The sequence below is a fragment of the Sebastes fasciatus genome, chromosome 22, assembly GCF_043250625.1.
Source record: "Sebastes fasciatus isolate fSebFas1 chromosome 22, fSebFas1.pri, whole genome shotgun sequence".
NCBI classification, from domain to species: Eukaryota; Metazoa; Chordata; class Actinopteri; order Perciformes; family Sebastidae; genus Sebastes; species Sebastes fasciatus.
Window position 1 is genome coordinate 13,530,378 of NC_133816.1, and position 13,638 is coordinate 13,544,015.

A 13,638-nucleotide genomic window follows, 5' to 3' on the forward strand; every position below is an offset into this window, starting at 1 on the left:
TCACTTGCGACTCTGCGGCAAGCATAAATCAAGCTTTAGTGTGAATGTTATGTTATATATTAGCCCTGTGATAGACTAACAACCTGACCCGGGTGTACCCTTGCTCTCGCCCAATGTGAGCTGGGATAGGCTCCAGCTTTCTGTGAGCCTGCAAAGGATAAGTGGGTACAGATTATGAATTAATAGATAGTATGCATTATACAGTTGTCTTCCAAAAAAGGAAAAAACAGTGAAAGTGTTCAATTTGGCTCTTCATCACAATAATTACCAATTAAAATGCACCGATAAAATTAGATTCACCAAATTTTCTGAATCTGTCCAAACATCTCCTGTAATTCGGCAAACACATAATCCACCAAAAAGCATGAGATAAAGTATTTTACCGTGGGTCTCAGTAACGTGAATGGACGCAGAGGAAAAGCAGTCCGGTGAGAGTGACTCTATATAAGCATAGATAAATTAAAAGAAAAATAGAAATAAGAATACCAATGAAATGTAAATATGTGTGCATTATCAAAAATAAATGCAAATATAAAATGAACTATCAGTCACATAATCACATAAACTTAAATACAGGGGATTTAAGATTGCTGCATACCATTTCATTTTTTTAATGAATATATTTTTACATTTTAACATTTTTAATTAATAAAAAAATAACAATTAAGTTTCATGTTCTGTCATCTATTATTCCATTACTTTCCCTGATGTTTTAGATTTTTAACGTGGTATCTCAGTATCTTTATCGAGCTATTTAGGCAGGGTATCGTACAGAAGTCAGAATTTTAGTACCATGATAACACTAGGTCGCAGTGATTAAAAGAGTATTTTCTGTGGCCATGTGACAGTTAGTTTTATGACAACCTCCAAGAATGGGTGAAATTCATTGTGTATTCTTTTTCATCAAGGTATTTTGATCAGGTTCATTCACAGGAACACTAATGACCTTTTTATGTCTCTGTTCTAAACTGAACAGCAAATAAACCAAATGCTGTACTGAGTCCTGACAACAAAGACATTCCTGTAGGGGGCAGTGTGACCCTGACCTGCTCTGTGAACCCATCACCATCATCTGGTTGGAAATACTTCTGGTACAGAGGAGAGACATCCTCTAAACCCCTGACCACACAAGGTGATCAAATCAGTGTCTCACAGGGAGGAGTCTACTGGTGCATAGGAGGGAGAGGAGAGCCGGTTTACTACACAGATTACAGTGATCAAATCTATATCACCGAAAATAGTGAGTTTAGCATTTGTCTCTGAAACAGAATTAAACAACTGTTTTGTATTCATAATAATTGATGGATAAAAAGGCTAAAGACATTATGTTTTGATGTAGATTTAATGTTTTGTCTTAATTTTTGTATCCTTTCTGGAAATTCTTGAACACGAACAGTTGCAAAAGAGGCTGTTGTGACTCTGCACCCCATCTGGACTGAAATATATAAAGGAGAGACGATCACTCTCAGATGTGAGGTCAAGAACGGAGGAGACACTGAGTGGGAGTACGAATGGAAAACAACACCCAGCTCAAACAAACTATCAAATCAAAAAGAACACAGTATTAGAAATGTTTATTCATCCCACAGTGGAACCTACAGGTGTAAGGGCAGAATGAAAAGTGCAGAGCAGTCTTCAACAGATTGGAGTGATGCCATCACATTGACAGTACCATACAGTGAGTCACAACACTATTCTTTCAAAGTGAATATTATACAATTCATTTAAGAGTTGTTTTGGTTCATATATATTTTAATGTTTGTGTGTACTGATTGTACATGATGCATTTGATTCACTATCATTACATGTCTTCATTCTGAAAAATCCATTTCCAACAGATAAACCTCAGCCTGTCCTCACTGTGTCTCCATTATGGCTGAGTCCTGGAGACTCAGTAACTCTGACCTGCAATGTTAAACATCCATCTGCAGGATGGAGGTTCTACTGGTATAAGGCTGTTCCTAAACTAGCAGGCAACTCTTACAGTTATGAGCTGCTACCTGGCAGCATCAGTGGGACTGAACAGGATTCCTACATCGTTCATGGACAGACACACACAGCAGGATATAGGTGCAGAGCTGGAAGAGGAGATCCAGTGTTTTACACTCTGAACAGCGAACATAAGTTTGCCTGGTCTGGAGGTAGGTCTGTTTCCGTCTGTCCTTTAGTCAAGAAGCAGATGTTATGTCATCACCTTGGCTCATCAATTTTTTTGTCCGTGACCAACATACAGTATCTTGAAAACAAATTCCTATATTGACAATTAATTAACTGTGATAATCGTTTGATCTTTACTCTCTCGCAAGCATAAAACCAAACTTTCTGCTTTCCACCTTACTGGGTGATTTTATTGGACTTGGAATTTCCTGGTTTCCTTCTGTTCTTACCTTTCCCTTTTTTAATTAATCTGATAGCATAAAACACCAAAAAGAGAGATATGAGATTTTCGCTTAAACTTGCTGGTTATACTTAATATTTTTACTCATACAACATGCAGGTGTGTATAGTTAGAAGACACTATCATTTAAGATAAACTCTGGAGATTTTTTTTAATGTATTCATTTATGTCTTTTATTTATTTATTATTATTTGTTATATTAATATTATTTTGCCTATAGGAGTTTGATTTTTTTGGAACAAAATGTGACAGTGTTCATGTAAAAAATCAATAAAATACTAATTATATAAAAAAGTTAAACTAGATAATAAGATAACCTTTAACTTGTGACTTAGAGATATGTGAATGAAAATGGGTTCTATGGGTACCCACGAGTCTCCCCTTTACAGACATGCCCACTTTATGATAATCACACAATACAGTTTTGGGGCAAGTCATAGTCAAGTCAGCACACTGACACACTGACAGCTGTTGTTGCCTGTTGGGCTTGAGTTGTTTATGCTAAATGCAGTACCTGTGAGGGTTTCTGGACAATATTTGTCATTTTTTGTGTTGTTAATTGATTTCTAATAATAAATACAGTATATAAATATATTTGCATAAAGCAAGCATTTTTTCCCACTCCCTTGTTGATAAGAGTATTAAATACTTGACAAATCTCCCTTTACGGTACATTTTGAACAGATACAAAATGTGCGATTCATTTGCGATTAATTGTGATTAACTATGGACAATCATTCAATTAATCATGATTAAATATTTTAATTGATTGACCGCCCTAGTTTGTACCAATCCTCAGCAAAAACAATTAGATTAAAGGAATATATGTATTGTGGCAATTTTAATCTTAAGTTCCCTGTGCTTGGTTTGACCGCTTATTACATGTTGTTTTTCAGATGTTCATTCATCAGCGTCTCTCACAGTGAGTCCTGACAGAGTGCAACAATTCACCTCTGACTCTGTGTCACTGAACTGTAAAGGAAACTCTACTAAGTGGAGAGTGAGGAAGTTTACTGAGCAGAGCTACCTATCCTCCTGCTCCTACAGGGGGACAATTAGTGGATCCACATGCAACATACGCAGTATCTGGCCTAGGGATACCGGTGTGTACTGGTGTGAGTCTGGATCAGGAGAGTTCAGCAACGCAGTCAACATCACTATACAGGGTATGGTTTCATTGCATTTTCTTTTTCTTTTATAAAGTAAGGTTCACTGACATTTTAAGAGTTTAGCCCATTACTTTGCTACATGGTATTATAAGTAATTGTAGGTGACTAACATTAACCAAAATATGTTTTTCTATACTCTATAGATTTAGCCTAAGTAGGTTCATCTTACCTATATTATGATAATTCAATGTTAGTCTTGTTCATTAGTAAATGTCATCAACATTTAGCAGCACGTTTGTACACAAACTACTGCCAGAACAAAATCGCCTGTCTTTGAAAGTTTTGCTTTCTTTAACCGTCCACTCATAAAGCTCAACAGCATTTTTGTATTTGGTAAAAGTTCACTTGTATAGTAAGTTACATAAGTTGTATGTACACAATCACTGATCACTCTGTAAAATAACAACAACGAAACACTCAAAGTGTGATCTCTTCTCATCATTATACATCCACTCAGTCTGAAGTTCTGCACCAGCTGATCTCTGACTGAAGCCTCATATTCTTTGACTGTTTTACAGAACAACACATTATCCTGGCGAGCCCCGTGTATCCTGTGACTGAGGGAGATTCTGTTAGTCTGAGCTGCAAATTGAGAAGGCAACAATTTGCTTCCAATGTGTTTTTCTATCGAAATGATGAACTCATCCAAAATGACACCAGATGGGAGCTAAATATCTCTGCAGTGTCAAAGTCAGATGAAGGCTTCTACAAGTGTCAATACTCACAACAAGTGTCACCAGAGAGTTGGATGTCAGTTAAAGGTGAGTAGGAATAAAACGGATGCTGCATTTTCATTTATGCAAAACATGGTTCTGTCTGAGAAAGAAATATTGTCAAATGCTTGAATTTGAAGTAGCTTTAGTTTCAGACTATTTCACTTGTTGGATTCAGAAAAAAAAATATGTTTCCTTTTGAGCTGCATCAGTGGTTGTGATAGTCACAAGTTATTATGAATGGCTAACACTAACACTGTAGTTCATCATGTGTATGTATATATTGTTTCGCAAGTGTTTACTTGTGTATCAAAATATGCATGGCATTGAAACAGGGATTTTTGTTGTGCATGTGTGTTGTTTATACCTCTGGACTTGTAAATGTATGCTTTTGTATACAGTATATGTGTATGTGTTGTAGATTTTGTTTGTATGTTTGTATTTATGGATTTTTGTCTTTACTGTATTATCTTTATTAAATCACTCTGTAAATTCAGTTGAAGAAAAGTGCTTTATAAGTTTATTAACAGTTATCATTTATTATAGCAGGGTCCAGGCCTGAAGGCTCGTCATTTCCTGTAGAGTTCATTATTAGGCTGGTGTGTGGAATCATACTTCTTCTTCTTCTGCTCCTTTTGTATCGCTACAAACCGTCCAAAGGTGAGACCTATTTCTTCTGTTATTAGATGTTTTGTGCATTCATTTCTCAAATACACAGATATATTCTGATCTCATGAAATGGAATGGCAGTATAACAACTTACAATACAAAACCATGTAACAACAAATGTCTTTTTCACAGATTCATGCTTCATCAGGTTGGTACAACGCTCGTCTTCTTTTGAACATAAGAGAAAAAACATTCCATGTTCCTTTTTTGAATGTATTTGCTACACTTTGTAGGCCGATCCGGTCTGAGAGCACCGATCGGGGCTCCACCACAAGTCACTTGGTCAACCAGAATGAGGCTGAACCCAATGAATGTTCCTCTCCTCTCGATGGTAAGCACAGGCTTGATTTATATACTGTATATATAAATCCATCCATCCATTATCTGTAACCGCTTATCCTATTCAGGGTCGCGGGGGGCTGGAGCCGATCCCAGCTGACATTGGGCGAAGGCGAGGTACACCCTGGACAGGTCACCAGACTATCACAGGGCTGACACATAGAGACAGACAACCATTCATGCACATATTCACACCTATGGGCAATTTAGAGTCAACAATTAACCTAACCTGCATGCGTGTTGGACTGTGGGGGGAAACCGGAGCCTCTGAACTGACCTGTGATTGGTCAAAGACTTCTGTCAGGGCTAGATTTTTTAAAGCCTGAAAACAGAGCCATGAGGAGGTGCAGAAGTCTCGTTTTCTCTCAGAACACTTGAATTACAATATGTTGAAAGGTCATTATGGAATTTTTGCCCAATGATGCCAAAAAATGATGCCCACTGAAGCTTTAAGGGGATTGATAACGAGTGATTTATATAAAATCCTGTAACTAAATAACATGCATATTTCAGATGCAGCTGATTCCCAGGATGTCACCTATTCTTTTATTGAACTGAAAGACATTGGAAAGAAGCGTGAGTACTCCCAATACATGCAATAAATAGAGAATACTTTAGAGATGTTTTGGCCTGAAGTGAATTTATTTTATTTTATGGATTCATCTGATCATTTAACAGGGAAGCAGCATGAACCAGAGGAGAGCGTTGATTACTCTGATGTGACGACAGAAACTGCAGGTACATCAGTCATGCTCGAAGTTTGTATTGAAATGTGTTATATCATTACACTCAAGGGAATTATGAGTTAGCAGTTCAATTAATCCAAGTCACCTCGGGTAGCTACTACGTGCTACTTGGCAGCCACCAGTGTTTTAAATTGTCAAATCTCACAGTATCTAGGGCCTTTTGCTCTTGTGTGTATTTCTAAGTTTGTGTTTTTCACATACAGTATGTGAGTGTTTGTGTGTTATTTGATTTTAATATATCCACATCTCACAGGTAAGTCATACAGCTGAATTGTTTTTCTGTTATTGTTTTACTCATCATGCCGTTGCCTCTCCACCTTCTCCATTCCGTCTTGTACATTTTTTGCCACCAAATTGTGCTTTCTTTATGGTTGCACATAACGTTTTGTTTGTTTGTATTGCACAATATAACAAAAAAAAAAAAAAAATATGTCTGACGCTGCTGTACAGTCGTGAAAAAACACACAGTAATCCCACATTTCCATCCAGCTGTACAGAACAGAATATGTCTGCTGTACAGCAAACAAATCCTGAGATCTGGCTTTTGTGTTAGACAACAATCTGATGTATGCCCAAATCAACTGCTGTCAACTGTTTATTCTGAATTTAAACCAGGACCAGCTCTTGGTAATAATGCTGCCATATGATGTTTACACTTTAATGATTTATTTTCCAGATCATTAAATGGGTCTGAGTCAGAATTACATGTCAGAAAGCATCCTTGCATCATGAATAACGACATGTCTTTGTTTTTTCTGATTCTCTTCCAGGTCTGTAAAGAGAGCCGTATCGACAAATGGTTGAGAGCATTTCATGAAAGTCTTGTGTGCACCCCAGCTATCCACATATTAGACATGCTCAGTATGTTGTACAGTTAAATGTGTTAGTAAATTATATCAAATAATCACATCATGTGGATTTAATTACTCTCAGCACAAGCACAAGACTACTGAAGCATATTCTCAGTTAGTATTTATGCTCTGCAGTATTATTAATAATGATATGCATCATTTTGTTATTTCTTTTTAAGTTGTTGTCGGAATTTGAGCTTTAGTAACCAGCTGTGCAGCTTTAAAGTCGGCATCGTTTTCTGTGTTGGATGAGAAAGATCCAGAACATCAGTGTTTACTTTAATATATGTAATAATCTATCAAACAACAGATATTACTTGTAAATGTTTTCCTCTATCTTTTTAAAAATGTATTGATATACTATATGTATTTTATTTTTATCTGAACAGATTGTATATTTTTTGTGTTTTTGTGTAAATCTTTTTGAGCATTTTATGCATCAATAAACTTTTATTTCAGCAGTAAGATGTCAGTTGTGTTTTTAATAGTTTGTTTGACTGGACAGCCTAACTGGATAAGCACATTCTAAAGTATCCGTCTGACACTATAAGGCTTGGCAAAAGCCTTGAAGTGGACCTGGTATTGACGTTCAGGGACTATTTCTTTGGTAAAAACAAGATCCAATCAGAACTGTTCACTGGAGATATTTGCTCTGGACATGCTATTGGATTCCTTTAACTAAAAATCAATTGAACTTCTATTGTATTGTGGTGAAGGCAGAAATCTCAGAGCCAAATGCATACAAACCTAGTGGTATATCATCATGAAGACTTTTACATGTGATGCTGACACATGCATCATGGGGTGGATAATCGAGAGGGGATTCCATGCACAGAGCACAGTGGGAATTTTCATTTCCCTACATTATTATAAAGAGGCAGAGTGCCTCCCCTTCGGGTGGACCCAATGGGACCTTATTTCAGAAACAATATGTACAGTAGTCAACGTTGAGAGTCAAATATTTTTTTGATCCAGTTTGAATTGCGTCATGAATCACACATATGGTGTTGTTGAGAAGGAGGCTAAAATAACGCTCCAAACTTGTGCTATATTTTAGCGAGGAAAAACTGTAATTTTTCAAAGGGGTCCTTTGACCTCTGACCTCAAGAAATGTGAATGAAAATGGGTTCTATGGGTACCCACGAGTCTCCCCTTTACAGACATGCCCACTTTATGATAATCACATGCAGTTTTGAGCAAGTCAGAGTCAAGTCATCACACTGACACACTGACAGCTGTTGTTGTCTGTTGGGCTGCAGTTTGCCATGTTATGATTTGAGCATTGTTTTTATGCTAAATGCAGTACCTGTGAGGGTTTCTGGATAATATTTTTCATTGTTTTGTGTTGTTAATTGATTTTCGATAATAAATATATAAAACTGGGGAAAAAAAGTTCAGAAACTTGTGTTTGGTGGATTATTTCTCTGTTACAATGCTAATTGGCATTTTATTTTACATCATTGGAAAGCCTGTTTATTTACCTTCACAATGATGTCCAACTTGTAAGGATAATGCATTTATGGGATGAGCAGCACAGCTGATTATGTGGTTAGCGGGCAAGTAAAATTTGCCAAAATGCTCTGCCAATGGTAAACAGTGTTGCTGCAGTCCGCTCATCGCCGTATGGGCAACGGACTGCTGCACAGGCTGCATGACATGGAGGATGTTCTGTACTGGGTGCTGCGTCACCCCTCATTGGACTGACTTTTAGTGACACATTACGCACACACGAGATTTGTTCCCACACAGAGCCCGCAGCGATTTTTTTAACAAATCTTGTAAGCCACTGTTTTACTGCTTAATCTTTCATTTAACATAAGAAAGTAGAGATAAGTAGACAAGTGTAAAATCTGAAGTCACAGCACCACCAAGAGGTCAACAAGAAGATTTTCAGAAGCCAAAGACTGTGAAAGCCAGAATGATGACATTCATGCAGTATTTACTTGAAACTGGAGGACACATCTTTGTGGATTATGCAGTTATTCTGTACATTGTTATTCTGTATTTTTTTTCATTTAGAAGAAATATGGGGCTCAAATATATATATTCTTCATAAAATATAAAAATGTAATTTTCTATTATCATATGCATTTATGTGCTGTGTTCATAGCAAGCAGATTAACCAAATTTACCTTTACTAGCTGCTTGCACTGTAAACCAAGAATTAAAGTCTGGTTAGGAAAGCAGAAAACGTATTTCAAACAGAGATTAACAGAGGCATTCAAATTTAAAATGGGTCACTCTTTCCATAAAACCTTATTTGGACTTGTTTTAGGTTGGTTCTGCTAGTGTACAGACTAGTGAGAGAGATGCATCCTTGCTGATTCAAATAAGCCTATTACACTAATCACTAAAGGACTTACATTTTAGCATCTTATGTGATTTTAAAAGTTGAATATACAGTACAGGATTCCAATATACTGTATGTATAGAGCTGGAAGAGGAGGCACTACATTGCACTCACTACAGCAAACCTAAGTTTGTCTAATTTGTAGGTGAGGATGTTTTTATTGAGTATGTTTTATTGTTTGACTTGTTAGACCCCAGTCACTGTGCAGTTAAAAAAGAAATGTCCATAAAGGACCACAGGGGGGTGTCAAACTACCCTAACTGATACCTACAGGAAGCAAGTACTCCTTTTTTAGCCTGGGACTAGGACTGCTTATGTCCCAGGATGCCATGTCAAGGTGACTCATAATGAGCCACATTCTCCAAATGCTGTAGCACTCCATAACTTAACTTTTTGAACTCTTTCAATTTAAACTCGTCATTTCCTTTGACTTATTTGACAGCTAAAAATATTATCCTGCTTTGCTCAGTTCCTGGGGTCAAATTCCTGGTAGCACTGCACTAATGCATGGAACTGGTTGATCCATCCGACAGACCGACCGACTGATCTTGACAACGTCTTTAATTAGAAACATGACATTAATACAAAATCAATGAATTTACTTGGACCTGCAGTACAAATAATGAAGAAAAGCAGTGGGAACCTTTATGTCAGATTTTCACAAACTCAACCTTCTGGTTTTGCCTTTTGTCGTCTTATGATACATATTGAGAAATATTGACCACTCACTTCAGACACCGTTGTATTCAAAACATTGTTATAAAAATTGTGCTTTAATTGCTATATTATCTATTACTGATGCATTGCACTTGACTACATTTCTACCACTTAAAACAACCTCATTCTACATCCTGTACAGCATAGGACCCCTCCTCCTTTCTGTGCAAAAAAACCACAAGCTCTGGTGTGAATATGATGAAACCTGTGCATTTCTTGTTATCGTAGCAACACATGTTCTATTTGTGATGAGGAACTAGAAAGTCAAACTCATGCTGAGAAGCATTGGCTTGGCTTGTTTTTTCTCAGGCTCCATTGCTACAGTATAAAGTAATCTGTATAGCACAATGGAACCAAACACATGCAACGGTTAATTTAGTGTTTGTTCATTTGATTTCCTTTATTTCTGTTTATATCTGAAGTTATTGTAGCAACATGAGGTAAAAACAAAGGCATCTCATATTACAGATATGCTTACTCCATCTTACAATGTAGCATCCCACAAAGTCTTCAAAATGAAAAGTTGGTATTAAAGTTTGGTGAGTCAAAAACACTCATTATTACTCTGTATCTACTATATATATATATATACTTTTTAATTTCCACAAGTGCTCTTATGTGTTCTAAGCTATTATATTATCATCAAAATTGTCATTGCACTTTTAAGTGATAAGGAAAGCCTGTTTATTGACCTTCACAATGATGTCCAACTTGTAAGGATCATGCATTTGTGGGATGAGCAGCACAGCTGATTCTGTGGGTAGTGCCCAAGAAAAATTTGCCAAAATTCTTTAAAAATGGAAAACAGTGTATTCTCCTGTTGGTATTGACTCTTGTTTTGAGCACCTGTGTACATGGGGCCTGCTGGGTGCTGCGCCCTACTAAAGTGATCATTTGGTGTCTGCTCCAAGCATCGGCATGCCATGTTTATCTAATCTGGATAAGGCCCGTGCGATAGGGCAAGTTGAAGCTGGTGTTCCGCAAAACCAAGTTGCAGCATTATTTGGAGTCAGCCCTGGTACCATTTCCAAACTGAAGGCCAAGTTTCGTGAAACCGGTGATGTAGAAGACAGACCGCGAAGTGGGCGTCCCAGGAAGACAACACCCCAGGAAGACCGGTTCATCACCCTTACAGCACTGAGGTACCGTAGGCTGTCTTCTAGAGATTTGCAGGCAAGGTTTGCAGGACGTTATGGCATACAGATCTCTGATCAGCAATCAGGAACAGACTGCACACAGCCAATCTCAGAGCTCATAAGGCTACCAGGAAGCCTGCAATGATTGCCCCTCACCGTCAGGCCCGTTTGCGCTGGTGTCGACAACACAGACAATGGAACCTGAACATGTGGGGGAATGTCATGTTCAGTGATGAGTCCAGGTTCTGTCTGCGAAAGTTGGATGGCAGGGTCAAAGTATGGAGACGACGCGGAGAACGCTATGCTGATTGTTGCACCGATGGAGTAACAGCTTTTGGTGAGGGCAGTGTCATGGTGTGGGGCGGCATCTCCCTCACTGGCAAAACAAGGCTTGTCATCATTGAAGGCCATCTCAATGCAGTGAGATATCTGGAGGAGATTCTGCAGCCAGTGGCGATCCCATATCTCCACAATCTGGGACCTAACTTCATCCTCCAAGATGACAACGCTCGCCCCCACAGAGCCAGGGTTATCACAGACTACCTCCACAATGTGGGAGTAGAGAGAATGGAACGGCCTGCCAAGAGTCCAGACCTCAACCCCATTCAACCCTTGTAGGATCAGCTTGGGCGTGCTGTACGTGTTAGAGTGACCAACACAACCACGCTGGCTGACCTGCAACGAATCCTGGTTGAGGAATGGAACGCCATCCCACAGCAACGTGTGACCAGGTTGATGACCAGCATGAGGAGGAGGTGCCAGGCGGTTGTGTCTGCGTATGGATCTTCCACCGCTACTGAGGCTCCTGACGGTGTATTAAATGAATAAAGTGTAAAATAGCCAATATATCTTGTTTGTTCCTTGTTACTGATAGAGAGTTCAATCATCCAATCCACCAAACAACTCACAACAAGAGTCAACTCCAAACCTCATCACAATATAGGCAGTATATGCCCACAACATGCACTAAATAACACACAAAATGTTAGGTATGTATATGATGTGATATGATTAAATTAAATGTTTCATGGATGTGCAATAAGTAGTTGTTAATGCCAATGTTTGAAACGTTTTTTAGGTACCAGGCACAAACCTTTGCACAAAAGGCAGGCTAATATATCTTTGCAGTGGGCAGGAAGTGTAACCTGTCAAACTATTCTGCGGTTAAAGCCACTAGAAGTTTCTCAGCTTCGGCAAAAGGGAAGTTGGACACAACCTTAGCTCTCATGTTCTATTCTATATGTGAAATTTAACTTCTCTCTTTCTGTTGCATTACTATTAAAAGTAGAAGAATTTCTCAGCAGAGCAGAGCGTGTCGGTGCTGGATGTGAGGATGGGGCACACTTTGCTCTGTGTGCTGGGCCTACTCTGTGAGTACATCACTGACTTTACAACTGTTTGATTTTCAAAGGCAGAATCGTGTTTTTTTTATCAACATGGTAGTTTTGTAGCGATTATCTTAGTTTATCTTAGTTGCGGATATGGCTTGGTTCAGACTGGAGGGCCGTGTTAAGTACACCACTGGACTAGTAATTTTCACAATGCATGTATAGCATATGGTCCAAGGTATTGTTATGTATATAGCTTTTGAATCTAATTTATTGCTATTTATTGTATTTTATGTATTTAATTTTAAAGAGTTCTTTTTTTTATTTGTGACAACTTACAGAATATCATCACAGAAATGCATGATACTGATGATTGATAAGCAACAGTTAAAGGGACTGTTTGTAACTTTTTAAGCGTATAAATGTACCTATTCGGGACACATGCATGCTCGCGTGTGGCCGGAGCCCCTCCTCCTCTGTCTGCTTGCCTTCACTCAGACAGTTCGCGTTCGCTCGTACTCGCTCCACCTCTAGACGTGAACACGCGCACACTACACACTGCAGAAGAGTTAGTTTAGCTCTGAGAATATCTAGTGAATGTACAGTGGACGTTTGTGCAGAAATAAATGCTGCAGCTCCTCCAGACCAACAGAGGTTTCCCGTGTCTTGTGAAGTGATGGGTGATATTGTGGTTTTAGCTGACGTGTGTCGCCTCACTGTTTTGAGCGATGCTAGTTCATGTCTATTTAGAGCGAGCAAGCACGAGCCCGACGCTGACTTTCATTGACTTAACGGCCACAGGTGTTGCTGTTAAGAAGCATTTCTGAAAGTTACAAATAGTCCCTTTAATATTAATAATAATAATTACTGATTATAATTGCCACTGGTACTACTCCAGCTGGATTTTAAATGCCTTTGTTTTTGTCTAATGAAGTTTTAATCTTTATTTTAGTGCTGAATACACCCCTCTACGGACAAGATAAAGGTGACAATTTTTTAAATATACATTTTATATAGATATTATAGGATATATGTATATATATTTTTGTTTAATATTTACTCACTCAATATATATCTCTTATTTATCACATGCTGTATCACTCTTTGTCACAACCCTTTTTGTGTTTTGCCACGTATGTATCATTTTACTGTATGTATCAATACTGATTATTAAATGTCTAGATTAGTGCTCAAGAAATTGTATTCTCCTCACACATTTTTT

At 38.1% G+C, this 13,638-nt stretch overlaps 1 protein-coding gene and 1 long non-coding RNA gene across 2 annotated transcripts in view; both read left to right on the top strand.

The window, feature by feature from the left end:
• The window catches only part of LOC141760374 (uncharacterized), a 115,235-nt gene that overhangs the window by 26,620 nt on the left and 74,977 nt on the right, over positions 1 to 13,638 (top strand). Inside the window, exon 9 of the mRNA XM_074623098.1 lies at positions 977 to 1,240. Coding sequence (XP_074479199.1) covers positions 977 to 1,240 — 264 coding nt within the window. The remainder of the gene's footprint in view (positions 1 to 976; positions 1,241 to 13,638) is intronic.
• On the top strand, positions 6,034 to 7,346 carry LOC141760378 (uncharacterized). Its single transcript, XR_012592340.1, has 2 exons — positions 6,034 to 6,661; positions 6,805 to 7,346. It is a non-coding gene; the product is annotated as an uncharacterized LOC141760378 (long non-coding RNA).